Genomic DNA, 23170 nt, shown 5'->3' with positions numbered 1-23170 from the left:
GGAGTGAAGTCAGCCTGAGGGAAGAAAAAAAGTCTCATAGCCGTCGATTTCGGCAAAGCTCTCTCTCTCTCTTTCTTTCTCCTTCTTCCCTGTCCAACTTCCTCCCCTTCTTCACTCTCTCCACCTTTTGTCCTCTCCTTTAGGACTTCATTTGTGACGTTCTTTGTCCTTTTCTTCTTATCTCCACTCTCCCATCCCCCCATTGTTAAGAGAGTTTTGATAACTCTCTGATGAGTCGCGTTTTGTTACAGGTGCTACGGCAATAATCGTCGACACCTGTCTTCGCTGGTTGTAACTGTATGTTCCCTTCACCCGGTGTTAGTCCCCATAGCTATCCTCCCTATGGAGCATGCTATATGTCTTGATATCTTGGTGTCTTGACTTCCCTTCTATCAGACTGACCCTTTCTTTGCAATATCCAGAGCTTAATCGATCGGTCTCGACTTCTTCTCGCTTATAGACATTCCCGGCTCCCTACCCGAGCTATCCGTCCACCACAACTCTCCCTATTCCGGTCCTTCATATCGTTCAGATTGCGCTCTCTTGCCATTGAGAGCCCCCGGAATTTTTCTTCGTCATGTTTCGTGTCACCGCGGTCAAAGCGACCAACAGCGGGATGATGCGTCCGGCCACCTGCGGCCGGCGATCCCTCGCTTCGATCGCTCGTCCGGCGGCTTCGTCCCGGTTCGCCCTGGCGGGCCGACGTCCGCTGGCCCTCGCCGATCGTCTGTCCCACGGGAGACGCTTCTATGCGGCTTCTGCGGAGGGTGTTGTGAGTTGTTATATAATATGTGGGCATTAATAGAAAGGATACTAATATTAATTCCCTAGGATGCCAATGACTCCTTCCTCTCCGGCAACACTGCCAACTACGTCGATGAGATGTATCTGGCCTGGCGCAAGGACCCCTCCTCCGTCCACATTTCGTGGCAGACCTACTTCAAGAACATGGAGGATGGCAACATGCCCGTCTCCCAGGCCTTCCAGCCGCCCCCCACCCTGGTCCCCACCCCCACCGGCGGTGTCCCCCAGAACATGCCCGGTGAAGGCCTCGCCGGCGTCGCCGAGGGCTCCGACGTCACCAACCACTTGAAGGTCCAGCTGCTGGTGCGTGCCTACCAGGCCCGCGGCCACCACAAGGCCAAGATCGACCCCCTGGGCATCCGCATCGAGGCCGAGGCCTTCGGCTACAGCCGCCCCAAGGAGCTCGAGCTCGACCACTACGGCTTCACTGAGCGCGACCTCGATGAGGAGTTCTCCCTGGGCCCCGGTATCCTGCCCCGCTTCGCCACCGACGGCCGCAAGAAGATGACCCTGCGCGAGATCATCGGCGCCTGCGAGAAGATCTACTGCGGCTCCTACGGTGTCGAGTATATCCATATCCCCGACCGCCGCCCCTGCGACTGGATCCGTGATCGCTTCGAGGTCCCCGAGCCCTACCACTATTCGGTCGACGAGAAGCGTCGCATCCTCGACCGTCTGATCTGGAGTCACAGCTTCGAGTCCTTCCTGGCCACCAAGTTCCCCAACGACAAGCGTTTCGGCCTGGAGGGCTGCGAGTCCCTCGTGCCCGGTATGAAGGCCCTCATCGACCGTAGCGTCGACTACGGCATCAAGGACATCGTCATCGGCATGCCCCACCGTGGTCGTCTCAACGTCCTCTCCAACGTCGTCCGCAAGCCCAATGAGTCCATCTTCAGCGAGTTCGCCGGCTCGACCGAGCCCTCCGACGAGGGCTCCGGTGACGTCAAGTACCATCTGGGCATGAACTTCGAGCGCCCCACCCCCTCGGGCAAGCGCGTCCAGCTCTCCCTCGTCGCCAACCCCTCCCATCTCGAGGCCGAGGACCCCGTCGTCCTGGGTAAGGCTCGCTCCATCCAGCACTACAACAACGACGAGAAGGACTTCAACACCGCCATGGGCGTCCTGCTCCACGGTGATGCCGCCTTCGCCGCCCAGGGTGTCGTCTACGAGACCATGGGCTTCCACTCCCTGCCCGCCTACTCCACCGGCGGCACCATCCACATCGTCGTCAACAACCAGATCGGTTTCACCACCGACCCGCGCTTCGCTCGCTCGACCCCCTACTGCTCCGACATCGCCAAGTCCATCGACGCCCCCGTCTTCCACGTCAACGGTGACGACGTCGAGGCCGTCAACTACGTCTGCCAGGTCGCCGCCGACTGGCGCGCCGAGTTCAAGCGCGACGTCGTCGTCGACATCGTCTGCTACCGGAAGCAGGGCCACAACGAGACTGACCAGCCCTCGTTCACCCAGCCGCTCATGTACAAGCGCATCGCCGAGCAGAAGGCGCAGCTCGACAAGTACGTCGAGAAGCTCATCACCGAGGGCACCTTCACCCAGGAGGACATCGACGAGCACAAGAAGTGGGTCTGGGGCATGCTGGGCGACAGCTTCGACCGCAGCAAGGACTACACCCCGACCAGCAAGGAGTGGCTGACCTCCGCCTGGAACGGTTTCTCGACCCCCAAGGAGCTGGCCACCGAGGTCCTGCCCCACCTGCCCACCTCCGTCGACCAGCCCTTGCTCCAGCACGTTGCCGGCGTCATCAGCGACGCTCCTGAGGGCTTCACCCTGCACCGCAACCTTAAGCGTATCCTGACCAACCGCCGCAAGGTCGTCGACACCGGCTCGGGCATCGACTGGTCCACCGCCGAGGCCCTGGCCTTTGGATCGCTGGTCGCCGAGGGCTACCACGTTCGTGTGTCCGGTCAGGACGTCGAGCGCGGTACCTTCTCCCAGCGTCACGCTGTCCTGCACGACCAGGAGACCGAGAACACCTACACCCCTCTGCAGCATGTCAAGGACGGTCAGGGCAGCTTCGTCATCTCGAACTCGTCCCTGAGTGAATTCGGAACGTATGTTTGTTCCTTTTTCTTTTTCTTTTTCTCTTTGTAGCAAGGCAATTAAACTAACTGTTCCAGTCTCGGCTTCGAATACGGTTATTCCCTGACCTCGCCCAACGCGCTGGTCATGTGGGAGGCCCAGTTCGGTGACTTTGCCAACAACGCGCAGTGTATCATCGATCAGTTCATCGCCTCCGGCGAGTCCAAGTGGTTCCAGCGCTCCGGTTTGGTGGTGTCGCTGCCGCACGGGTACGATGGGCAGGGCCCCGAGCACTCGTCCGGTCGTATGGAGCGGTGGTTGCAGCTCTGCAACGAGGAGCCCCGCATTTTCCCGCAGGGTGATAAGCTGGAGCGTCAGCACCAGGACTGCAACATGCAGATCGCCGTCATGACGACCCCGGCTAACCTGTTCCACATCCTGCGTCGCCAGATCCACCGCCAGTTCCGCAAGCGTGAGTCTTCTTTTTTCCGGTGCAATAATTGTTTGAAACTAACTCTTAACAGCCCTGGTGATCTTCTTCTCCAAGGCGCTCCTGCGTCACCCCCTGGCGCGCTCGGATATTGAGGCGTTCAGCGGAGAGTCCCACTTCCAGTGGATCATCCCCGAACACGCCCACGGCACCGCCATCGACGAGCCTGAGAAGATCGAGCGTGTGATCATGTGCTCGGGCCAGGTGTACGCGGCGCTGACCAAGCACCGTGAGGCCAACGGCATCCGCAACACGGCCATCACTCGCGTCGAGCAGCTGCACCCCTTCCCGTGGTCGCAGCTGAAGGAGAACCTCGACAGCTACCCCAACGCCAAGGATATCGTCTGGGCCCAGGAGGAGCCGCTCAACGCGGGTGCCTGGAGCTACGCCCAGCCGCGCATCGAGACCCTGCTGAACCAGACCGAGCACCACAACCGCCGCCACGTCCTGTACGCCGGCCGTGCGCCCAGCCCGTCGGTGGCCACCGGTCTGAAGTCGGTGCACTTGAAGGAGGAGCAGGAGCTGCTGGAGGCCGCGTTCAGCGTGCACCAGGACCGCCTGAAGGGCGAATAAATCACCCACTACCCACTACCCCACTACACTATACACCACACCAATCGCAACGGACGGGAGTTGGACTGGCAGAGGACTACTGACTACTTTGTACGAGTGCGGCATCGTTTTCTTTTGTTTATAAGGGGCACAGGTTCTTGGATGGCTTGTCTATACCTTGCACACGTGTCTGGATCATGTAAATTAAGAACCTGGATATATGGTTTCGTAGTATTTTTACAGTTCTCTTAGTATGTTACAGTTTTAAATATCCACTCGTATCTTAGGCGGTTTTCAAGAATACTCGAATATTCACTCGATATATATGCATGACGCCATAGAGCTCTATGCTGAGTCAGCAATAAATGCCAGCTAAATCAGGCCGCTACCACCTGATTCGGCCCGAAGGGAGTCTTGTCCGTCAGTCAGTCATTTCTCCGCACTTCAGCCTCACATTTTCTCCCATCAATCTCATCTCACCAATCTCCCCCAACCCAACCATCACACATGATTTCCCATCACATATGACCCCAATCTCTTTTCCTTCCATCAAAACCAATCTAAATCCCGATTGAGAGTCACCACTCAAAATGTCAGCCCTCACCACCCACGCCGCCATACCCCCATCAACCACATCAACCACAACCGCCCCCTCAACAACCACCACCGCAAACAACAATAACAAATCCCGCCAAACACGCACCAACCCCTCGCGCACCTCCAAAACCCAAACCCGCACCTCCTTCGCCTACGGCCGGCACGCGGACAACGCATCTCCCCCCGAGACGTCGTCCGCTCCGCATGGGTTCTATCCCGCGCTGACGCACTTCTCGGATGCGGTGACGGCGCTGCCGAGGGAGTTTAGGAGGCATCATTCGTTGTTGAAGGAGGTTGATGCGAAGGCTTGGGCGCTGGAGGAGAATTTGGTGAGGTTGTTGACGGAGTCGGTTTCGGGGTCGGGGGCGGTGTCTGGGGGGAGTTTGGAGAGGGCGCCGATTATTGGGGGCGTTGTTAGGGAGGAGTTTTTGAATACTGTGAGTTATTACTTTTTTTTTCTTTTCCTTCTTTGCTTGTGTTTTGGGTTGGTTTGGAGGGTGGATGGAGAGAGGATGGAAAAGTGAATGATGAAAAGAGGTGAAAAATTAGATGGGGGGAAAGATGAGGAAAAGATGAAAAAAGAAGAGAGAGAGAGAAATGATGAAGAAAGGGAAAGATGAAGGCTAACTCTACAGAATAACCCCCCCGAACCAGAAGAAAGCAAAAATCGTCGCCTCCTCTTCGATCGTGTCCGAACGACCCTCTCCGACCTGATGATGACCGCCGATGAGAAAAATCACGTCGTGTCCAACGCCAACGACGAGCTCGATCGCCAGCTGCTCCGTCTGGATACCATATACCCATATATTGCGGGCGAGATCAGTGAAGAGGCTCGTATGGGCAGTGTCACCCATTGGGCGTACTCCAACCGCAACACGGCCAAGCCACCGGCCAACGAGCGTCCGCGCCGGGAGGCCGCGTCCAACAAGGATCTGGCGCACGCTCTGCACGAGGCCGAGGCGGCGTCCCGGAGTGAAGCCCGACGCGAGGCCGTCCTCGCCCGTCGCCAGCGTCGCACACACGTAGATTCGGATATGGATGATACTCGCGGCCGCAAGGGACAAGGTAGCAAGTCGCGGGCCGGAGAAGCTGGCCACGGCGCCCAGACCAAGCGGCGTAAGGTCGAGCGGCCGGCGCCTGTCGACGGGGCTGCCATGGAGCGGACGACCAGTGGTACGGGTGCTTCTGGGCGAGGGGTGTCCAAGGACGGAGCGGAGGTGAAGAAACGGGCGCGCGCGCCGAACTCGACCGCTGCGCGGAAGCGGTATGTCATTACAGTCAGGGTGTTTGATTGGCGCTAACGTTGGTAGGAATAATACCGGGGTCTCTGTGGCTGATACGCCTGTCCTCGCGCCGTCCCCTCTGGTTGGGGCTGCTGTTCCCCGCACTCAGAGCCCTGGGGTTGCTCGACCGCAGTCGTCTCGCGCGCAGCAGGGGGCCGCAACGAATGGGCGGAGACCGGCCTCGTCCGCGTCTAACAGGACCACCAGTCACAGTATGATCTATCCACCACCCGGGTCTAACATAGCTAACGTCCAACAGACAAGACCGAACCCAAGCCTCCGAAAGAGACGCCCAAGATGGAGATCGCACCCACGCAACCGGATCCCCACCGCAAGGAAGACCCCCCGGAGACATCGAAGAACCCCATGCCAATAAGCACCAAGCGCGAAGACGAGAGCAAGCCAGCGGAGTCAATCGAACCGCGCGACACGCCCGTCCCAACAACATCGCACCCAGCGCCCAAAGGACGATCCTCCAAGACCTCCACACCGGTGACCACATTCTCCGACGCACACCAGCAACAGCTCCAGCACCAACAACAGCAGCACCACCTCCAACTCCAGATGCAGCACCAACAGCACACCCACCAGCAGCATCAGCAGCGCGTGCGCCCAACCCGCAACACGGACCCGGCCCCCGCCAAACGATCGCACAAGAAAAACGGCAGCATACCAGCAGCGGTGGTGGCGCGGGCGCCGTCGGAAGAAGAAGAGTCTTCCCTGCACGAGGGCGAAGGCGACGACGAAGACGACGACGGCGAGCCGCGGTACTGCTACTGCAATGAGATCAGTTTCGGCGAGATGGTTGCGTGCGATAATGACGCTTGTCCACGGGAGTGGTTCCATTTGTCTTGTGTGGGGTTGAGCAAGCCTCCTGGGAAGAATGGTACGTCTTTTTCTCCTTTTTTCGTTATATTATGTGTTATTCAGATCGATCGTGCTAACTGGTGCAGTGAAATGGTATTGCAATGAATGCAAGGATAGTATGCGACGGAGCAGGAGTGGGCGGTGATACTACTAGATTGAGGATATGATAGACATGCAGTGGAATCAATTTATGTCAGAGTCAGGTTAAGGTAGATAATGCTACTTACTACATACATACTCCATCCAACTCCAGTAATCCAGCAGCACCAAACCAGCAATACTCCATAAAACACAACCATACCATTCGATCAATCAGCTAATCAATCTCTCCTCCTCTGCCTCCCCTCTCCACTCCCACTCCCAGAAGCAGCCGCAACAGCAGAAGCCTCCCCCTCCAACCTCCTCCTCAACCCCTCATACCTCCCACCGTCCCCCTCCCCCCCAGACCTCATATCCGCAAACCCAGACCCAACCCCAGACCTAGAGACAGAATCCCTCTCACCCACAACCCAAGCCGGAACCCTCCTCCCAGAAGACCCCGAGCCCAAAAAAGGCAACACCTCTGCGCGCCACGCAAACCCCACCCCCCAGCCTATCAGCGCGGGGAGGAACATCGCCGGGAACTGCGAGAGGGCGAGTTGGGCCGCGACGAGGTAGACGGGGGATTTGTCTGTTAGGAGGATTCCGGTTGCTTTTTCTGTTTCTTGTTGTTGTTGTTGTTGTTGTTGTTGGGGTTGGTCTTCGGGGGGGTTTGTCGAGGAGGCAGTAGAGGGAGTGGAGGGAGATGATGATGATGATGAAGAGGAGGTGGATATGCGATAAGAAACCGTATGCGGAACCTCCACGTAATACTGCACGAGCAGGGCGAATATCGTTGCCGTCGGGCCCGAGGGGAGATAGTTGAGCTTGTGCAGCGTGAGAGGGCAGAGGATGGTGGTGAGTAGTAGCGGCGGGAGAAGAGTCGTGTAGGGCAGTGTCGAGAGGATGAATGTCTATACACCATACATCATAATCATTAGCATCCTCTTCCATACCATATATATCATATCCACATATAAACAACGCAAGTAAAGGAGGGAAAAGAAGGGAAAAAACTCACAGCAACCTTCCGCCCCCCCCACCCCCTCTCCACAACCCTCAAATGATAAACCAGCAGCGCAGCGAACAGCGCCTCCGTGGAGTTCGCAAACCCGGCTACTTGCCAGATCAGCGCGCGCCAGAACTGCCCGTACGGCCAGAAGTGCGGCGCGATGTGGATGCTGGCGAGGTGTTTGCTGTCGAGGATGGAGAGGAGGGCGGAGGAGGCGATTGTGTAGATTAGGAGGGTGCGGGTGAGGGGTGTGTGTGTTAGGTTTGGGGCGAGCATTTTCTACTCTCTATCTCTCTCTCGCTCTCTTTATTTATTTGTTTATTCCCGCTTGTTTGTGTTCTTTTGTATGCTGGGTGGTGGGGGGGGGGGAGTGGTGGTTGGATTGGATTGGTATGGTGGATGCCCGGGTTTGGGGGGGTGCGTTTCGTGGAGAGTGGTTGCTGTCTGTCGAGGGGCGCTGGAGAGGTTCGTTGGAAGTGGGACAGGACAATGTCCCTTGGCTGGCAATGGTTGTTCTTCGATGTGAAATAGACCACTTAAGATGAGTATGTTGGTTGCTATTAAGATATTGTGTCTCGGAGGTGCGGAGTTTAACACGTCGCATTACTCCGCACCGCACCGCATATAACACGCCTCCCGCTATCAATCAATCAAGCAACCGAGTCACCGCGGCATGCCGAGTCGATCTCCCCATTACATCATGTTACTACTACTACCATAGAGTCTACAATGGAAAGTAGAAAATAAGCGTACAAGGGGGAAAATTATTTAATATCCTCCACCATCTTCATCTCCTCCGCCAACGCCTTCTTATACTTCCCCAACGCAACCTCCAACGCCCGCACCGTCGGCCCCAGTAACTGCCTAACAGCACCAGCACCCCCCGGCACGCCCTCCAGATTCACCCGCCGGCGCCGCCCCGTCGCCTCGAGCATCTCCCTTGCCTGCCGCTTGAGCTTGTCAACCTCTACCTGGCGCTCCGCCTCGGCGTCGTTGGCGACCGCCGAGATGCGCTCTTGGGCGCGGTTCAGCGACTCAACCAGCGAGGCGACTTCTCCAGCGCGGTCGGGGTTTCCGGAGAGAAAGGCCTGCCAGAATTGGTGGAGGAATTCGGTGGATGTAGCGTGTGTGAGGGTCAATCGGTCGTAGAGCGCCGTGGACAGGCCGTAGGTTTCTGTCGTGCTGGCTATCTCTGTTTGGGCGCGTCGCTCGCGGATCGCGGTGAGGATTTGCGCTGACGCGCGCTGGAGGCTCGCGCGGGAACCGACTTGGGGTGGGGCTTGTGTTGTGTCTTCGTCGTCGTCGTTGTCGGGCTCGACGAGCTTGCCTAGTGGGGCGGTGCCGTCGGATGGGAGGTGGTATTCTACTTCGATGCGGAGATCGTTGAGGATCTTTTCTGGGTCTTGTTGTGAGAAGAGCCGGCTTTGGGCGTCTGCGCTGTCGTTGGTCTGTGAGGAGAAGAACCGGCTTTGATCTTGGATGTTGAGCCGGATCCGGTCTTGCGGTTCGTCGCCTCGGAGGTCCCGTAGTTGTAGTTCGTTGTATGTCTCTTCGTCTATGCCGCGCGGCGCGTGCGGGTCGCCGTCTGCGGGCGCTACGTTGGCCATGATCTTCTCGCTGAGCGCGTTGAGAGACCGGATGATGGGGACTTTTTCCACCGTCGACGGCCGCATGTCGATATCTGGGCGGTTTCCGCGTCGCTGGCTGTTATCCTGGTCGTTGGCGCCCAGGTCCAGGAAATGAGGCACGTGCATCTCGCGCGGGAGATTCCCCGATTCATCCGCCTTGAGGTACTTGTCCAACACGGTATCGGTCGCGTCCGTTTCGGAAATGCGCTCCCCGCGCAGCTTCTTGAACAGCCGGCTCTGGAAGAAGCGCGACCAGAACTGTTGCTCGCTCAGCTTGGGCACGGTCTCGTCGTACACGCGCTTCACCAGCGGGTGCTGATTGAAGATCAGCTGGATCTGCTCCTTGCTGATATTCAGCTTCGTCACGTTATCCTCCACCCGTGGTTTCAGCGTGGACAGCACGTTGTACGACCCCCGCGTCTGCGCCCGCTCGATGGCATGCGCCCGCAGGAGATGCAGCCGTGCGGACCAAAACTGCGACATGAACTGACCCGCCGTCAGGCTATCCGGCTTGGTCTTGAGCAGCTCTGTGAACATGCGCTGCAGGGTCGGGTCCGCCCGGAGCAGCGACTGCTGCAGCTCCACGTCCCACTTTAACCGCTTGTCGTCGTCCCACGGGTGCGGCCCCGCGCCTGTCTGCGTCGCAGTTACCGCGACCGTCGGTGTTGAGGCGGGCTCCCCGTTTCCGGGTCCTGGTGTGGGTGTCGCGACTGGTGTCATCTGGGTGGACTTGGCGGCTTGGATTGCCGCGCTCAGCGCATCTTTAATGGCGTCGGCTTCCGGACGGGCATTGTCGCCGGCTGTGAACGAGAAGACGTATTGTTCGGGGGCGTTGGGCGCGTTGACGGGGACGACGAATATCTTGAGCATGACTTTTTGGCTACTCGCGGGGGTTTGCTGCAAGTCTATTCCAAATCGTCAGTCAGCCGTCGAAGAAAGAATGGAAAGATAGGCAAATGGGAAAACACGCACTAGTTATCTGAGAAATCGGCAGCGTGATAGCTCCCGCTCCCCCAGCCACCGGTGTCCATGAAATGGACTGGCTGTCCTGGGCCATAGTCAGGGTGCCATCTTTCTTCTTGTACGCCGCCGATCCGCTCGGAGGTGCCATCCTAACTCAACCGCGTCCACTGTCGTGAGCGGCGTATGGGGATCTACCCATCGGGAGACAGACAAGCCCAACGAGAGTCCGGAAGGCGGGACGTGTGTCGAAGCCTTCAATAGGGTCGTGGATTGGTGAGAGCGAAAGGTATCAGAAAGAAACGAGACGCGGTGGAGCAAATCGATGAGGCAACGGATGTGACACGTGACCTGCACAGACCTATCTCGGAGTTAGTCCCGGAGTTATACTATACTTATTCTACAGGATAAATAGTTTTTACAGCCTAGTAGAGAGTCCAGTCTACAGTCTACAGACCGTCCGGTCAAAAATAAGAATCTGATAAATCCATTAACTAACCCATTAACACCGTGCTATCACAATAAACGCCAAACTAAACATCCAGACAATGCATCCGCGATAATGACACATTTTGATAAACGAACTTCGCCAGAGAGGGGATATCGCAACAGGAGATACCGCAAGACCGTACTCGAACATTCCCAGCGCTGAAAAGAGATCGCTCCCGCTATGCAGAATACAACACTCAACCCGTCCAGTAAGAACATCCATCCACGTCCGCGCTGGTCGAAAGCAAAAGATCCATGCGTAAGGTGTCCGTCTGTCAAACCAAAAACAACGACAAGAGGACAGAACAAAAACAGAACAAAACAGAAAAATATGAACAAGGGTATAACGTAAACAAGAAAGTATAGCAGAAACACCAGTCACGAGTCGGTCATTTCTTGAACATGTAGTGTCCGTAAATTCCACCCACATCGCCGACGGCGACCGGGATCTTGCGCATGCCCCACCACCGGGCGCCCATCTTCCATCCCCGGGACCCGTCGTCGACCGGCTGGTTCGGCATCGAGGCGGGATCCCGAACGTACCAGCCGCGACGACCCAGTTCGCGCACCGTCCAGCCCAGGTTGGTCTTGGCGTTGCGGGTCCGCTCGCGCAGGGGCGCGATCAGCTTGTCGCTGAACTCGATGACCTGCAGGGGCCAGCCCTGCTGTCCCAGGAGGAGGCAGGTGCTCGTGTTGAAGACGGTGCCGAGGGACAGCTGGGGCGCGCGGTTGAGGTCCAGGTAGCACAGCGCGGAGGGGACCCAGGGGGTCGCCTCCTCGCCGGCGGGTACGGCGGGCGGGGCCAGGAAGGCGTTGATGTTCTGGGCCGACAGCTCGGCGGAGCTCAAGCCCAGCTCCTCCAGGTGCTTGGTCAGGGGCACCAGTGCGTTGGCGTGGGCGGACGTGACCTTGGCGCCGCCCAGGTTGAGGGACCGCAGGGTGGCGGGCAGCTTCGGGAGCAGCCGGGACACGTCCTCCTCGTCGAGCAGCCGGAACCGCGAGGGATCGGTCAGCAAGTTCAAAAAGACCAGCGAGTCGCACACGGCCGGGTGGGTGGTCAAAAAGTCCACGACCCGGGGCCCCCGGAGGCGGGTGCACCGGGACAGGCCCAGGTGAGTGATGCGGGCGGTCTCGGGGATGGCGAACAGGGCCGCCTCGCTGATCTGGGTGTGGGTGACATCGAGGTGGGTCAGGTTGATGAGGCGCGGGAGCAGCGTCTCAAAGGCGGAGGCCGGCAGACTGCTGCACTCGTGCATCGAGAGGCGACGCAGGTTCGGCAGGGTCAGGGGCAGGTTGGGCCCCGTGATCAGGGCCTCTTGGAAGACGGCCGAGAAGGACTGGGTGGAACAGCCGCAGAGGTCGATGGCGGCGAGGTTGGGCAGGCCGGTGAATAACTTGCGCAGCACGTCGACGCTCAGGTCGCCTTCCACATGCTCCTGGAGCAGGCACTCGCGCAGGTTGGGCAGAAGGTCGAGGCACTGCAGCAGGGTGCGCGGGGTCAGGTTCTGGATCTCGGCGTTCATCTGCTTGGTGCGTCCCAGCCCCACCGAGGTGAAGTGGGAGAAATCAAGGCGGCGAACCAGCGTGCCGAGCGCCGGATAGGACGACATGTGGTTGAGAGCCTTGGAGAAGATGATGGAGTGCGGGAAGGTCATGTTCCTGTACAACACACCGAGGGTGGCCGCGTGCAACGTCCGGGAGGTGAGCAGGCAGGCAATCAGATCCACGTTGCGCGGTGCGTAGCCGTTGGGCGGGACGTCGATCGCCAGATGAGAGATGATTTGATCTGAACCTGTCAGCGGGGTTTCTCAATCCGAATACGACGGGTTCTAGTTTCCTTACCGAGAACCTCTGGAGGCATCTTCTCGAGAGGGGACAAGCCCGGGACCGGGGCGGCCTTGGGTTCCTCCTTCTTCACATCGATCTTGGGAGGCGGCGTGGGCGTCGGGGTCGACTCCCAGGCCCAGCCACGAGACTGCATCCCCCCGAGGCTTCGCAGGTCGCTGTAGCTGCGGCTCATGCTCCGGCCCCCCAGTCGGATCTGCTTCCAACCGAGGAAGCCGCCGCAGGGGCAGCAGAATTGCGGCGGTTGCTGCATCTCGGGCCCGGCGGGCTGCTTCTGCTCCTTGGGGGACTCTTCAATGTGAGTATCCACAAACGATTGAGCGATACCTGTCCGATGCCCCTGTTAGCGGCAATCCAAGGACCCCGGGGGACTCCCCGGTGCGGCGGACATGCTCGGCTTACCGTCAACGTCTTCTTTGATGGAGCCGCACGAGGGACGACGGCGGCTGCTGGAGCGGGAACCGTCGGGCGAGGAGCCAGAGGAAAGCGGCGACGAGCTGCGTGAGTGGTCCACGGGGGAGGTGTCGCCTGCAGTGATGGTGGAGAGTCGAGGGCAGGAAGGTTTATGGGCGGAGAATCCGGCAGAGGCCATGGCGGAGGACATGATGCAGGTGTCGGCGGGGTGGGAGGGGCCTCTTGGTTCTATATATGGTGCGGACGTAGGTTCGTCCCAAAATAGGAGAGGAAAAAGGGCGGAGAGTTTCGTGGGGACACGAAATACCGAACGAGGTCAGAGGAAAAGTGGGATGGTTGTAAAAAAAAAAAAAAAGGTCAAGCGGAAAAGTAAGCTTCGCTTCCCCGGATTCCACAGTTACTTTCCGGTACGAAAAAAATTTTGCACCTGAAAGAAAGTAACGGTAATTTTAATTTCAATTTTTTCTTCCTCTATCAGGAGAGAAAAAAATCAAAATTAATTAAACGGAAGGGGGGAGAAAAACAATAATAAGAATAGTCGAGTAGAGGGGCGGCGGAGAACAGGCCAACCCAGACGGAACGGGTGAGGAGAGGAAAGAAAGCTGTTAGTCACGGATTGCAGCGGATGGTCCAACGGCCGCGCCCCCCGACGGGCGCACGATGGAGAGGTAGAGGGACGAGATTGGAGAACAGCGATGATTCGCTGGAAGAGGGAAGAATGCTGGTATCCAAGGAAGTGGGATCTTCCAGTAGAGGGAGAGGGGAGAAATCCCGTGGAACAAGAATGGAGGATGAAGTGAGGGGAGGATGGAAAGCAATGGAGGCGATAGTGACGAGGGGAGGGAGAAGGTAGAAGGAGGAGGAACGACGAGAGGATGACCGAAGCAGGTAAAGTATGGGAAGCGTAGTTGGGAATAGTCAGGTGGTAGTCAGAAGAGCGGATCCGCTGTCAGAGAGCTGAGAGAGGAAGAGAGATCAAGATCAGACCGTGGTTGGAAGTAAAGGTTCTTTTGAAGGAGATGCGACGGAGAAAAGAATCGAGAGGCGGAAAACAGAGGAAGGAGACGAAGAGCTGGCAGGTTTGGGTCGGGCCGGAACCATGGGCCTTTCTGATTTTCTTGTTTTTGATTATTTTTTATTCTCTTATTTTTCCTCCTTTCTTCGTATATTACTTTGTTCTTGTAGGTTGTAAGTAGACAATAATTCAAAAGATTCTTTAAGGTAGAAGAGTCATCGGGTGGGATGAGATTTCCGCCACGGGAGGCAAAAAGGAATAATGCCTAACATGACTAGGGACATAAAATAGCGATGGCGGAAAATCACTGATGAATGCGGCCATCGGAGGTAAAATCAACAGTTCATTATTATCCTGTATTAAATCAAACCGGATGTCAATCCCGGTCCATTGGTAGCTAATATTCTAGTTACCTCGAGTCGAGTCTTTTTTCTTTGATTGATCGTATATTATTTATGATTTGATTGCCAATATCCTTACTGATTTATTTGATATGATTTGCTTTTTCTAATTGGATCTGCATTCTTAAAAATAAACTGGGGCGGAAGAAAAAGAAAAAGAAGTTATCAATCAACGATCGATCATCACGGGACCTCTCCTATACTCCTCTATAATTCTAGATGACCGTCAATAACAGATCAATATGATGACTCCGAGGAGATGTCTCCAGTGTCCCACCTGTCCACCTGGCGAGTCTATAGATTTCTCCAATTCAATGTGATACATGGACGTGCGTCGATGAGATTTCCCACTGATCTAAACCCGGTTCGGGATCGTCGCCGGACATTCTATGACATAATGGAAAACACCCGTGACCTCTCTCGCTCTTTCTCTCTCTTTCTTTCGGTCTCTGTCTCTCTCCGCTGACTGTTTCTTTTGACTTCTGAGATCATTCCATTCCTTTACGGTCCTGTCATATAGTAACTAGAATAGAATAATTCAATGGACCAAAACAGAATCAATGGTTCGTCAAGATGATCGCCGACGATGAAGGATGAGGATACCCCAGACTAGCCACGTTCCCTTCAATTCTTACCTAACTCTTTTCCCCGTCATTGGCCACGACGGTCCATCAAAGGTCCCGTGACCCTGCGGAGACCACTAGTGCATCGTCATCCTTATACTCCGTACTACTCTGGATAAACAGAGTATCCGTAGTATAGTCACTATACGGATAGTAGTCACTGGTACCCCTGGTAGTCTCTTCCTCGCTTCCATCTGCTGACTCTCTCCTTCCCCGTCCTGAAAGACTGGGATGGATCTCCAACCTCAGACCCACCAATCAATCCCCAGTCGGAACCAGACCTCCTTCCCCTCCAATCGACCTGTAGGTAATACCAGTCAAGTTGCATGGAACGAACTGAAAACCCATCATAGCTCCTGGTCTGGATCTGCCCACATTAACCCATCAACCCCGGTTTCTCTCCCCCTCCAGCCTTGGTTCATCACTCAAGCTTTAGACACTTATCCACCCCCCTCTGCCCATCCCTGGCATTACCCTACAGCAAGGGGGGTACTCACTTACCTAGTTGACCAGCACGGGGCAGGTCACATGGCCATCTCTTGCATGTCAACCCTCCGGAACAACCCTAAATATTCCCGCCTTGAAGAAGGCCGAAGGACGATAAGAAAGAAAGGGATCGAGTCCAGACCGCCAAGACTCCATCCCCACGCGCTATTGGATAATATCGTCGTCGCCCTTTCTCTGCCGGACCCCTGCATTCATAAAAGGTGTGCTAGATGGTTCGATGGATAAGGCAGACCACCCCTGTTTATGCTGGCATACATGCTGTACATTCCTCGGGAATGGTATTGCTGTTATCTCGCCAGATAGGCGTCATCTGTCATACTTGATCACCTCATCGTGACGTCTTATGGGTTGAGTCTTTCATCAACCTGATCAAGGGATTGCGTCCATCATCCTCAAGGGCTGCCATTCCTCATAGTGTCTTCACCTCGTAGGGAAGAATCAATCAGTCGATAGGCTTATCAGTCCATCCGCCCCTGTACATGTCCAGCCTCATCATAGCCTTACGGATTGTCAATGGATGTAACCATGTCTAGCTTGTCAGCTGTTGGAGGTCGTGATCTCTAACTCTGCAGATGCAGCTCGCCTAGCTGTCGTTTACTCGAGTCAGCTAACACAGGAGTATATCATATTAAGGCATCCTTCACTAAACCAATACCGTAGTGTCATGCTATCTATCCATGGCATGACTGTATCGAATTCCATCGACTAGTCATGTCTGCTCAGCCAGAACAAGTCCAGATACAAACATGGCTGCAGCGTCTTGCATTTACCAACTGGATTGTTGACTCATGGTTGTATTCATAATTGACATAACTTATACGCTATCTATCACAAACATAGTCAACTGCCTGCATATCACCTCTAATCCTCAAAACAACAGCCAAAAAAATAGACTACCTATCTCTACCTACCTAGTATGTAGAGCCTGAGAGGCCTGTTTAACCTGTTTGCACCCCAACCCAACCAAATCAACCAAAGGAAAAAAAGAAGAAAACCCGGCAGAACTCCCACCGCCCCTCACCGCCAAAATTTCTCTCTCACCGTCCAACCACCAAAACATCCTCCAAAAAAAGATAGCGAAAAGAGCAGACAGAGAAAAGAGACTTACAAAACCAACCAAAATGGTCCGTCAATTCAAACACCACGAGCGCAAGCTCCTCCGCAAGGTCGACTTCAACACCTGTATGTCCTTCCCTCCCTCTCCTCACCTTCTTTCCTCCAGAAAACCTCCCAAAAATAAAAAACTAGAATTCCAAAAAAAAAACTTCAAACTAATAATGAAAAGACAAATCCGACGGCTCCCACCGCGAACACACCGTCCGCCAACGCTACCACCTCCAAGAATACGACTACAAGAAATACAACACCCTCTGCGGCTCGCTGCGGCAGCTGGCGCACAAACTCTCCCAGCTCGACCCCGAGACGGACCCCACGCGGCGGCAGATCGAGGCCGACGTGCTGGACAAGCTGTGGAACATGGGGATCCTGAAGCAGAGCCGCGAGCAGGGAGCGGGCCTGTCGCGGGTCGAGCGCGAGGTGACCGTGTCGGCGTTTTGTAGGCGCCGGTTGGGCGTTTATATGGCGAGGGCGGGGATGGTGGAGAATGTTGTTACGGTATTTCTCTTCCCTCTTCCTCCTTCCCTTCTTGATTGTTTTCCACTGCTGTGGGAAAGAGAGGGGGTGTATATGCTGATACTAACAATAACATAGGCAATCACGTTCATCGAACAAGGCCACGTCCGCGTCGGAACGGAGGTCGTTACCGACCCGGCCTTCCTCGTCACCCGCAATATGGAGGACTTTGTCACCTGGGTGGATAGCAGCAAGATCAAGCGGAGTATCATGCAGTATCGGGATAATCTGGATGATTATGATTTGCTGTGAGGGTGGATTGGGTGGATGGTGGTAGATAGATAGATACCCTTGGTTTTATTTTATCGGTTTCTTTGTGTTTCTTGGTGGGTTTGATTTGATTTGGATTGACTTGATTTGGACTGAATTGGATGGAGTTGGGGCTGTATATGGTTGTTTGGTAAAAGTTCTACATATGTTTTGTCTACTTACTACCTACTTACTCTGTCTCGTGTCTCAGTCTGAGACAGGACGGAATAGATGAATGAATAAAGTATGGTAAAAAATAATGACGATGCTATTATCAGTCTATCTCATTATGGGTATCATAATCCACAGCCCTAAATCACTTATCAAAAGTGCCGGCCTCCACTCACCTAACCAAACAGAGTGACCACCAAGCCACCCATTCCATCAGCCCCTCAAGCACAGCTCAGGGCACACGTTCAAACGACAGAAATGATATAAGATGATCACCTCCGCACCCCCAACCGCCTCTTGATCATCCCCCCCATCTTCCGCCCCGACCCCCCTTCCTCAGGAATATCCATTCGGAACCGCCGAACGCTCCCCTCGTAATTCGCCTTGCCGTCTTTGACTTCGAAGAACGGCGTGCGGGCTTCGTTGGAGCGGCACCAGCGAGGCGCCACGCGGCGCCAGAGGCCGCGCACGCCGCTGCTGGCTCGGTCGATCTTCTCGTACTCGCGCCGCCGTGTCGACGGCGTCGTCCAGTCGATTACGGTCGTTGAAGGGTTCTTTTCCACGCCGTCGAGGTGGTGCGGGCGGGCGGGCATGGAGTATGCGCGGATGGGCGGTCCGGCGCGTGGTGCTGCCGGGCGGGATGGGGTCGGTTCGTGTGAGAAGCGTCCGGGGTGGACGGCTGGTGCGGGGGTCTCGGAGGAGCGGCGGGTGGGGGATTGCGGGGTGGATGGGGGTGGGGAGAGTGGCTTTGACGGGAGGACCACTAGTGGTTGTGATTGTTGTGGCTGGGGCTCGGGATTGTGGAATAGCCGGCAGGATTCTCGGTGGAGGGCGAGGAGACTCTGGCGCTGGGATTCGGGGGAGGTCGGTGCCGTGGACCCAGGTGTTAGGGAGGTGCCGGTTGGGATGCGACTGTGGGAGTGGAGGGAGCTCCGTCGGCTGCTCGGAGCGGAGCGGCGAGTGTTGCACGATGTCGAGCGGCGGTGATCTGAAGGCGGTTTGGGGGTCGATGATGGGGAAACGGTGCGCTTTCGCTTGGGGATGCGTGGAGATAGCGGCGGCGTGGTTGTCATGCATGTCGAGCCCTGATTCTGCATCGGGTGCTCCACGCATCCCACCATCTCGTCCCAGGGTTCATCGGGGATCAGGTCCAGCCCGATGGGTTTGCATGGTGTTGTCGTAGCCACGGTGATTTCGGTAATCTCAGCGCGGCTGGGGGTCTTTGCGTCCCCGTGCACGCCAGGTGGGACGGGAGAACCGATGTTGAGCGGTGAGATGTGCGAGACGTGAGGAGTTGAGGGATCTGGTTTTATAGTTGGGTTGGCCTGGAGTGGATCTGCTGCAAGGGCCGGTAAGACTGGATCGAGTGGGCGGCTATGGGTGCTATTTTGATTCCCTCCGTGATATGAATAGGCGCCCGGTAGTTGACCGTGGCATGTGATGGTCACCATGACCAGGTTTTTTTCGTGAGATGATCTTTAGGCGAACAGATTAGGTGTTCGTCAGGTGCGACGAAAAGAATCAGGAAATCTCAAGTATCCGATGATCCTGGTCCGACCTTCACATGCGTTGCCAAATGGCACCAGTGAGACTTAGTGTAGTGTCGCAGATCAATTGATAGGCACCACCAGTTGGTGGGACAGGTCCGTAGGGCGGATAATTAAATCAGACGAATAGCAGAGGCTCTTTGATTAAGAATAAGAATAAAGAAAATATAAATAGGTTGATAGTGAGTGAGCAACAATAGGAACTTAATAAAGAGATGGCAATCAGATTAGGGTTTCCGACAATGAGGGGAAATAATCCAGAGGGTACAAAGACGCTGATCGTCCTCCCACGTTCAGTTGGTGGTTTGAAGCATGGTGGACTCGGGACAAAGAGATAACGAATGCAATGAAGAAATAAACCGGTCAATCAGGCGGTTGAAAGCAGTCACAGTAAGGACTTAAAGACAGGAAGAAAGAAGGGATAACGAGGGCGATGGTCAGGCGGTCATGCTGCAGAGAGCATCTGTCAGGGGAGTACTGTATGATGTATCATTCCGAGACATCAACCGTTGATCACTCTTCTCGCACCCCTCGAGTATTAATATTCTTGCATCGGACCATTTTTTCCTGCTCTTTTTCGTTTTTCCCTTTTTTTTTCTGGGTTTCACACCGACTTTGATCCTCCACACCGCCGAGTGGAGCGTCGTCGTGAAGGGTGGATAGCGGGGGGGCTTGGGTAGTGGCCGCCTTGGAGGGGAATTAGTCTAGATGCAGCAACGATTAACCCCGGGCTCCTCTCGATCCTGCCATGGCAGGATTAACGCAGCGTTAAGGGTCTGACCAAGTGGGCGAGTGTCCAATGGTCAGGAACCTGTTGGGAAGACCCTCGTCAACACGTTGTGATCGTATCCGATGATTTGAGAGAGACATCATTGGTCTAGACGTCGCAGACCCCGCTTCCCCTGGCATTTTGTCTCGAGTCAGACAGTCCCTGCAGGTGGAGGAACTCATGGAATCCGGATGATTCTTGCCGTGGCGAACCGGCCAAGAGATCTCTGGAATGGTGGGAAGCTTGGAAACCCTTGAGTCCACTATGAATGCCTGGATTAGGAATTCACCCCTCCCCGGATAAAAATCCCGCAACCAAGCCGGATATGATCCTTCCAACACCTGGAGTGTATCAGGACTGGGGAATATGTTCCTTTGCTATAATCCAGCCGTAATCCAGGTCACTAGGTATCAGATCACCGGCAGACATCAGACTTCGTATTCTTGAAGCTGAGCTCACGATTGATGTCAACGCGTTTGACATATTCGGCACAGATATCCTGAAAGAACAAGGCAGACTTGCCAAATGTACATGACCCAAGATGGAAGGATGAACATGAACTATTTGCCACTGTTTGCCTGACAACGTTGCCACAGGAGTCAATCATTCCCTGATGGAATCTCCATAGATGCACAGATGATATGACCCAGTAGATATTGGAACTAAACCTGGAAGAAGAACCATTGACCGACGTGGTAAAAGAACAAGATGATCCCGTTTCGCGATGGGCCGATAAGAGCACCACCGCCTTCCTGACCGCCCACGGCGGGGGGGAGTGTTCTGCCCGCCAGAAATGACTCTTTCCCCCGCTTTAGTCTGAAATTTTTTCCTCCGCGCCCGCGATAGATTCATTTCTGCTTTGGACGAGGTAGCCTTCTCACCGGATAACCGTTTCTCGAATCTCTTTCGTTGACCTCTCGTTCCAATTCAATCAATCCTACCTTCACCATGGCGGACGCAGAGATCCCTTCGGCCACCTTCGACACCATCCTGACTCTGGATTTCGGGTCGCAATACGTGAGATATACAACTCGATCGTCGCATCAACATACAGTCCACTAACGCTGTCGCAGACTCACCTGATCACGCGCCGTCTCCGTGAGCTCAATGTGTACAGTGAAATGCTCCCGTGTACCCAGAAGTTGGCCGATCTCCACTTCAAGCCCAAGGGTATCATCCTCTCCGGTGGCCCCTACAGTGTCTACGAGGAAGGCTCTCCTCACGTTGATCCCGCCTTCCTGGACCTCGGAGTCCCCGTCCTCGGTATCTGCTACGGCCAGCAGGAGCTGGCCTACCGCCTGGGCAAGGATAATGTCGTGGCTGGTGTCGCCCGCGAGTATGGCCACGCGGACCTGAGCGCGAAGAGACTCGACGACCAGGGCCATGTCGACCGTCTGTTCGCCGGTCTAGAGGATCACATGAAGGTTTGGATGAGCCACGGTGACAAGCTGGCTCGTCTTCCTGAGGGTTTCCATACCATTGCGACGACCTCCAACTCGGAGTATGCCGGTATCGCGCATCAGACCAAGCCCGTCTATGGTGAGTCATTATAGTAGTTGGTGCACGGACGTCTTCGAGCGTGACTAAACAGATACCAACAGGCGTTCAATTCCACCCCGAGGTGTCCCACACCCCCAATGGCATCAAGCTTCTGAAGAACTTCGCGGTGGACATCTGCGGCGCGAGCCAGAACTGGACCATGTCCAAGTTCGTGGACCAGGAGATCGCCCGCATTCGCAAGCTGGTCGGCGAGACCGATCATGTGCTGGGTGCCGTCAGCGGCGGTGTTGACTCCACCGTGTAGGTTTCTCTTTTTCATTCTGAGTGGGTACAATATCTGTACAGAGCTAATGTGTACCAGGGCTGCGAAGCTGATGAAGGAGGCGATCGGCGACCGCTTCCATGCTGTCCTGGTCAACAACGGGTGCATGCGCTGGCAGGAGTGCGAGTCTGTCCACGAGCGACTGACTAAGAACCTGGGCATCAACCTGACCGTTGTTGATGCGTCCAAGCTCTTCCTGGACGGGCTCAAGGGCGTCACGGATCCCGAGAAGAAGCGCAAGTTCATCGGTGGTACCTTCATCGATGTGTTCGAGCAGCAGGCCGAGAAGATCGAAGCCGAAGCCCAGCACACCACCGGCGCCAAGGTCAAGTGGTTCCTCCAGGGAACCCTGTACCCCGATGTCATTGAAAGCATCTCCTTCAAGGGCCCCTCCGCCACCATCAAGACCCACCACAACGTCGGTGGCTTGCCTCGTAAGTCCTCCCGGAAGGTATCCCTGCAGAGCTCCCAGCTAACGGTGACACAGAGCGCATGATCGACGGACAGGGCATGAGGCTCATCGAGCCCCTCCGTGAGCTGTTCAAGGACGAGGTCCGCGCTTTGGGCGAGCAGCTGGGAATTGCCCACGAGCTCGTCATGAGACATCCTTTCCCTGGCCCTGGTATCGCCATCCGCATCCTCGGCGAGGTGACTCCCGAGCGTGTCGAGATTGCCCGCCGGGCCGACCACATCTTCATCTCGATGATCCGCGAGGCTGGTCTGTACGACCAGATTGCCCAGGCCTACGCCGCTCTGGATCCCAGCAAGGCCGTTGGTGTTATGGTATGTGATATAATATCCCACTCAGTCAGTAGCAGTGACTAACTTCAAACAGGGCGACAAGCGCGTCTACGCAGAGATCATCATCCTGCGCGCCGTCGAAACCACCGACTGTGAGTTATTCCATCCACAATTTGGAGATTCCCACTAATGATATGAACAGTCATGACCGCTCGCGCCTTCCCCTTCGACAACGAGTTCCTGAGCCGCGCCGCCACCAGAATCATCAACGAAGTGCACGGTGGTATGTCTTCTCTTCTTTCTCCTTTTTGGTTCCCATTTTTCAATACTAATATCTATTGATAGTGTCTCGCGTGCTCTACGATATCTCCAGCAAGCCTCCTGCCACGATCGAGATGGAGTAAACGGTTCGGTTTAGATTTAGTTTAGTACCTACCTAGTAAAAGATAGAATGTCTGCATGTCCGGGAGGAGTTTTGGTTTGAGATACTTGGTTTAGATTATAGTTTTCTATATTATAGGAAATGCTCTTTGTTATGTTAGATGTTGGATTTCGAGGTAGAAGTGTGGCTCTTGAATGGGCTATCTGCTTGTAAAGTCTAAAGTCGATGTTGTGATTACTAGTATGGCTT

General features: G+C 55.5%; 9 protein-coding genes across 9 annotated transcripts; 5 read left to right on the top strand and 4 right to left on the bottom strand.

The window, feature by feature from the left end:
* Positions 1–577: 577 nt before the first annotated feature.
* kgd1 (alpha-ketoglutarate dehydrogenase KGD1) lies at positions 578–3910 on the top strand (the record flags this gene model as incomplete). The annotated part of the gene is made up of 4 exons (XM_024838271.1): positions 578–772; positions 832–2879; positions 2946–3319; positions 3372–3910. The coding sequence occupies 4 exons, from the start codon at positions 578–580 to the stop codon at positions 3908–3910; spliced, it is 3156 nt and encodes a 1051-aa protein (XP_024691384.1).
* A 447-nt stretch (positions 3911–4357) lies between these two features.
* Positions 4358–6867, top strand: P168DRAFT_291910 (putative PHD finger domain protein (Ing1)). Its single transcript, XM_024837491.1, has 5 exons — positions 4358–4923; positions 5122–5750; positions 5797–5981; positions 6029–6655; positions 6723–6867. The coding sequence occupies exons 1-5, from the start codon at positions 4480–4482 to the stop codon at positions 6779–6781; spliced, it is 1944 nt and encodes a 647-aa protein (XP_024691383.1). The 5' UTR covers positions 4358–4479; the 3' UTR covers positions 6782–6867.
* An 89-nt stretch (positions 6868–6956) lies between these two features.
* dscB lies at positions 6957–8058 on the bottom strand (the record flags this gene model as incomplete). The annotated part of the gene is made up of 2 exons (XM_024838984.1): positions 7736–8058; positions 6957–7628 (listed from the first exon to the last, which is right to left on the bottom strand). Exons 1-2 carry the CDS (start codon positions 8000–8002, stop codon positions 6957–6959), a joined length of 939 nt encoding a protein of 312 aa, XP_024691382.1. The 5' UTR covers positions 8003–8058.
* A 286-nt stretch (positions 8059–8344) lies between these two features.
* P168DRAFT_256472 (TFIIH subunit TFB1 family protein) lies at positions 8345–10684 on the bottom strand. Its single transcript, XM_024834518.1, has 2 exons — positions 10327–10684; positions 8345–10259 (listed from the first exon to the last, which is right to left on the bottom strand). Exons 1-2 carry the CDS (start codon positions 10463–10465, stop codon positions 8491–8493), a joined length of 1908 nt encoding a protein of 635 aa, XP_024691381.1. The 5' UTR covers positions 10466–10684; the 3' UTR covers positions 8345–8490.
* A 423-nt stretch (positions 10685–11107) lies between these two features.
* Positions 11108–13325, bottom strand: P168DRAFT_191391 (Leucine Rich Repeat domain protein). Its single transcript, XM_024833021.1, has 3 exons — positions 13038–13325; positions 12646–12975; positions 11108–12589 (listed from the first exon to the last, which is right to left on the bottom strand). The coding sequence occupies exons 2-3, from the start codon at positions 12899–12901 to the stop codon at positions 11193–11195; spliced, it is 1653 nt and encodes a 550-aa protein (XP_024691380.1). The 5' UTR covers positions 12902–12975; positions 13038–13325; the 3' UTR covers positions 11108–11192.
* On the top strand, positions 12749–13590 carry P168DRAFT_191213 (uncharacterized protein). Its single transcript, XM_024833020.1, has one exon. It carries the CDS (start codon positions 13038–13040, stop codon positions 13491–13493), a length of 456 nt encoding a protein of 151 aa, XP_024691379.1. The 5' UTR covers positions 12749–13037; the 3' UTR covers positions 13494–13590.
* Positions 13591–16567: 2977 nt separating this feature from the next.
* P168DRAFT_256466 (snoRNA-binding rRNA-processing protein IMP3) lies at positions 16568–17626 on the top strand. The gene is made up of 3 exons (XM_024834517.1): positions 16568–16790; positions 16894–17222; positions 17319–17626. Exons 1-3 carry the CDS (start codon positions 16730–16732, stop codon positions 17490–17492), a joined length of 564 nt encoding a protein of 187 aa, XP_024691378.1. The 5' UTR covers positions 16568–16729; the 3' UTR covers positions 17493–17626.
* A 306-nt stretch (positions 17627–17932) lies between these two features.
* On the bottom strand, positions 17933–19111 carry P168DRAFT_320325 (uncharacterized protein; the record flags this gene model as incomplete). The annotated part of the gene is made up of 1 exon (XM_024840356.1): positions 17933–19111. One exon carries the CDS (start codon positions 19109–19111, stop codon positions 17933–17935), a length of 1179 nt encoding a protein of 392 aa, XP_024691377.1.
* A 1706-nt stretch (positions 19112–20817) lies between these two features.
* Positions 20818–23059, top strand: gua1 (GMP synthase (glutamine-hydrolyzing)). The gene is made up of 8 exons (XM_024837490.1): positions 20818–20993; positions 21050–21515; positions 21578–21776; positions 21838–22232; positions 22286–22581; positions 22634–22691; positions 22742–22822; positions 22885–23059. Exons 1-8 carry the CDS (start codon positions 20925–20927, stop codon positions 22941–22943), a joined length of 1623 nt encoding a protein of 540 aa, XP_024691376.1. The 5' UTR covers positions 20818–20924; the 3' UTR covers positions 22944–23059.
* The last annotated feature ends 111 nt before the right edge of the window (positions 23060–23170 follow it).

The sequence above is a fragment of the Aspergillus campestris genome, assembly GCF_002847485.1.
Source record: "Aspergillus campestris IBT 28561 chromosome Unknown P168scaffold_9, whole genome shotgun sequence".
NCBI lineage: Eukaryota > Fungi > Ascomycota > Eurotiomycetes > Eurotiales > Aspergillaceae > Aspergillus > Aspergillus campestris.
The sequence above is the reverse complement of the archived record's forward strand: the minus strand, read 5'-3'. Positions and strand labels throughout refer to the sequence as shown.

What these genes read in the sequence shown, in the direction of transcription:
- P168DRAFT_291910 (XM_024837491.1), top strand. Translation starts at nt 4,480, where the DNA reads ATGTCAGCCCTCACCACCCACGCCGCCATACCCCCATCAACCACATCA. An exon ending in GGGAGGAGTTTTTGAATACT is followed by an intron (nt 4,924 to 5,121) that starts GTGAGTTATTAC and finishes CTAACTCTACAG; the next exon opens with AATAACCCCCCCGAACCAGA. An exon ending in TAACAGGACCACCAGTCACA is followed by an intron (nt 5,982 to 6,028) that starts GTATGATCTATC and finishes AACGTCCAACAG; the next exon opens with ACAAGACCGAACCCAAGCCT.
- P168DRAFT_256472 (XM_024834518.1), bottom strand. Translation starts at nt 10,465, where the DNA reads ATGGCACCTCCGAGCGGATCGGCGGCGTACAAGAAGAAAGATGGCACC. An exon ending in GCCGATTTCTCAGATAACTA is followed by an intron (nt 10,260 to 10,326) that starts GTGCGTGTTTTC and finishes GATTTGGAATAG; the next exon opens with ACTTGCAGCAAACCCCCGCG.
- P168DRAFT_191391 (XM_024833021.1), bottom strand. Translation starts at nt 12,901, where the DNA reads ATGCAGCAACCGCCGCAATTCTGCTGCCCCTGCGGCGGCTTCCTCGGT. An exon ending in GATGCCTCCAGAGGTTCTCG is followed by an intron (nt 12,590 to 12,645) that starts GTAAGGAAACTA and finishes TGACAGGTTCAG; the next exon opens with ATCAAATCATCTCTCATCTG.
- P168DRAFT_191213 (XM_024833020.1), top strand. Translation starts at nt 13,038, where the DNA reads ATGCTCGGCTTACCGTCAACGTCTTCTTTGATGGAGCCGCACGAGGGA.
- P168DRAFT_256466 (XM_024834517.1), top strand. Translation starts at nt 16,730, where the DNA reads ATGGTCCGTCAATTCAAACACCACGAGCGCAAGCTCCTCCGCAAGGTC. An exon ending in CAAGGTCGACTTCAACACCT is followed by an intron (nt 16,791 to 16,893) that starts GTATGTCCTTCC and finishes AATAATGAAAAG; the next exon opens with ACAAATCCGACGGCTCCCAC. An exon ending in TGGTGGAGAATGTTGTTACG is followed by an intron (nt 17,223 to 17,318) that starts GTATTTCTCTTC and finishes ACAATAACATAG; the next exon opens with GCAATCACGTTCATCGAACA.
- gua1 (XM_024837490.1), top strand. Translation starts at nt 20,925, where the DNA reads ATGGCGGACGCAGAGATCCCTTCGGCCACCTTCGACACCATCCTGACT. An exon ending in TCAGACCAAGCCCGTCTATG is followed by an intron (nt 21,516 to 21,577) that starts GTGAGTCATTAT and finishes AGATACCAACAG; the next exon opens with GCGTTCAATTCCACCCCGAG. An exon ending in CAACGTCGGTGGCTTGCCTC is followed by an intron (nt 22,233 to 22,285) that starts GTAAGTCCTCCC and finishes ACGGTGACACAG; the next exon opens with AGCGCATGATCGACGGACAG.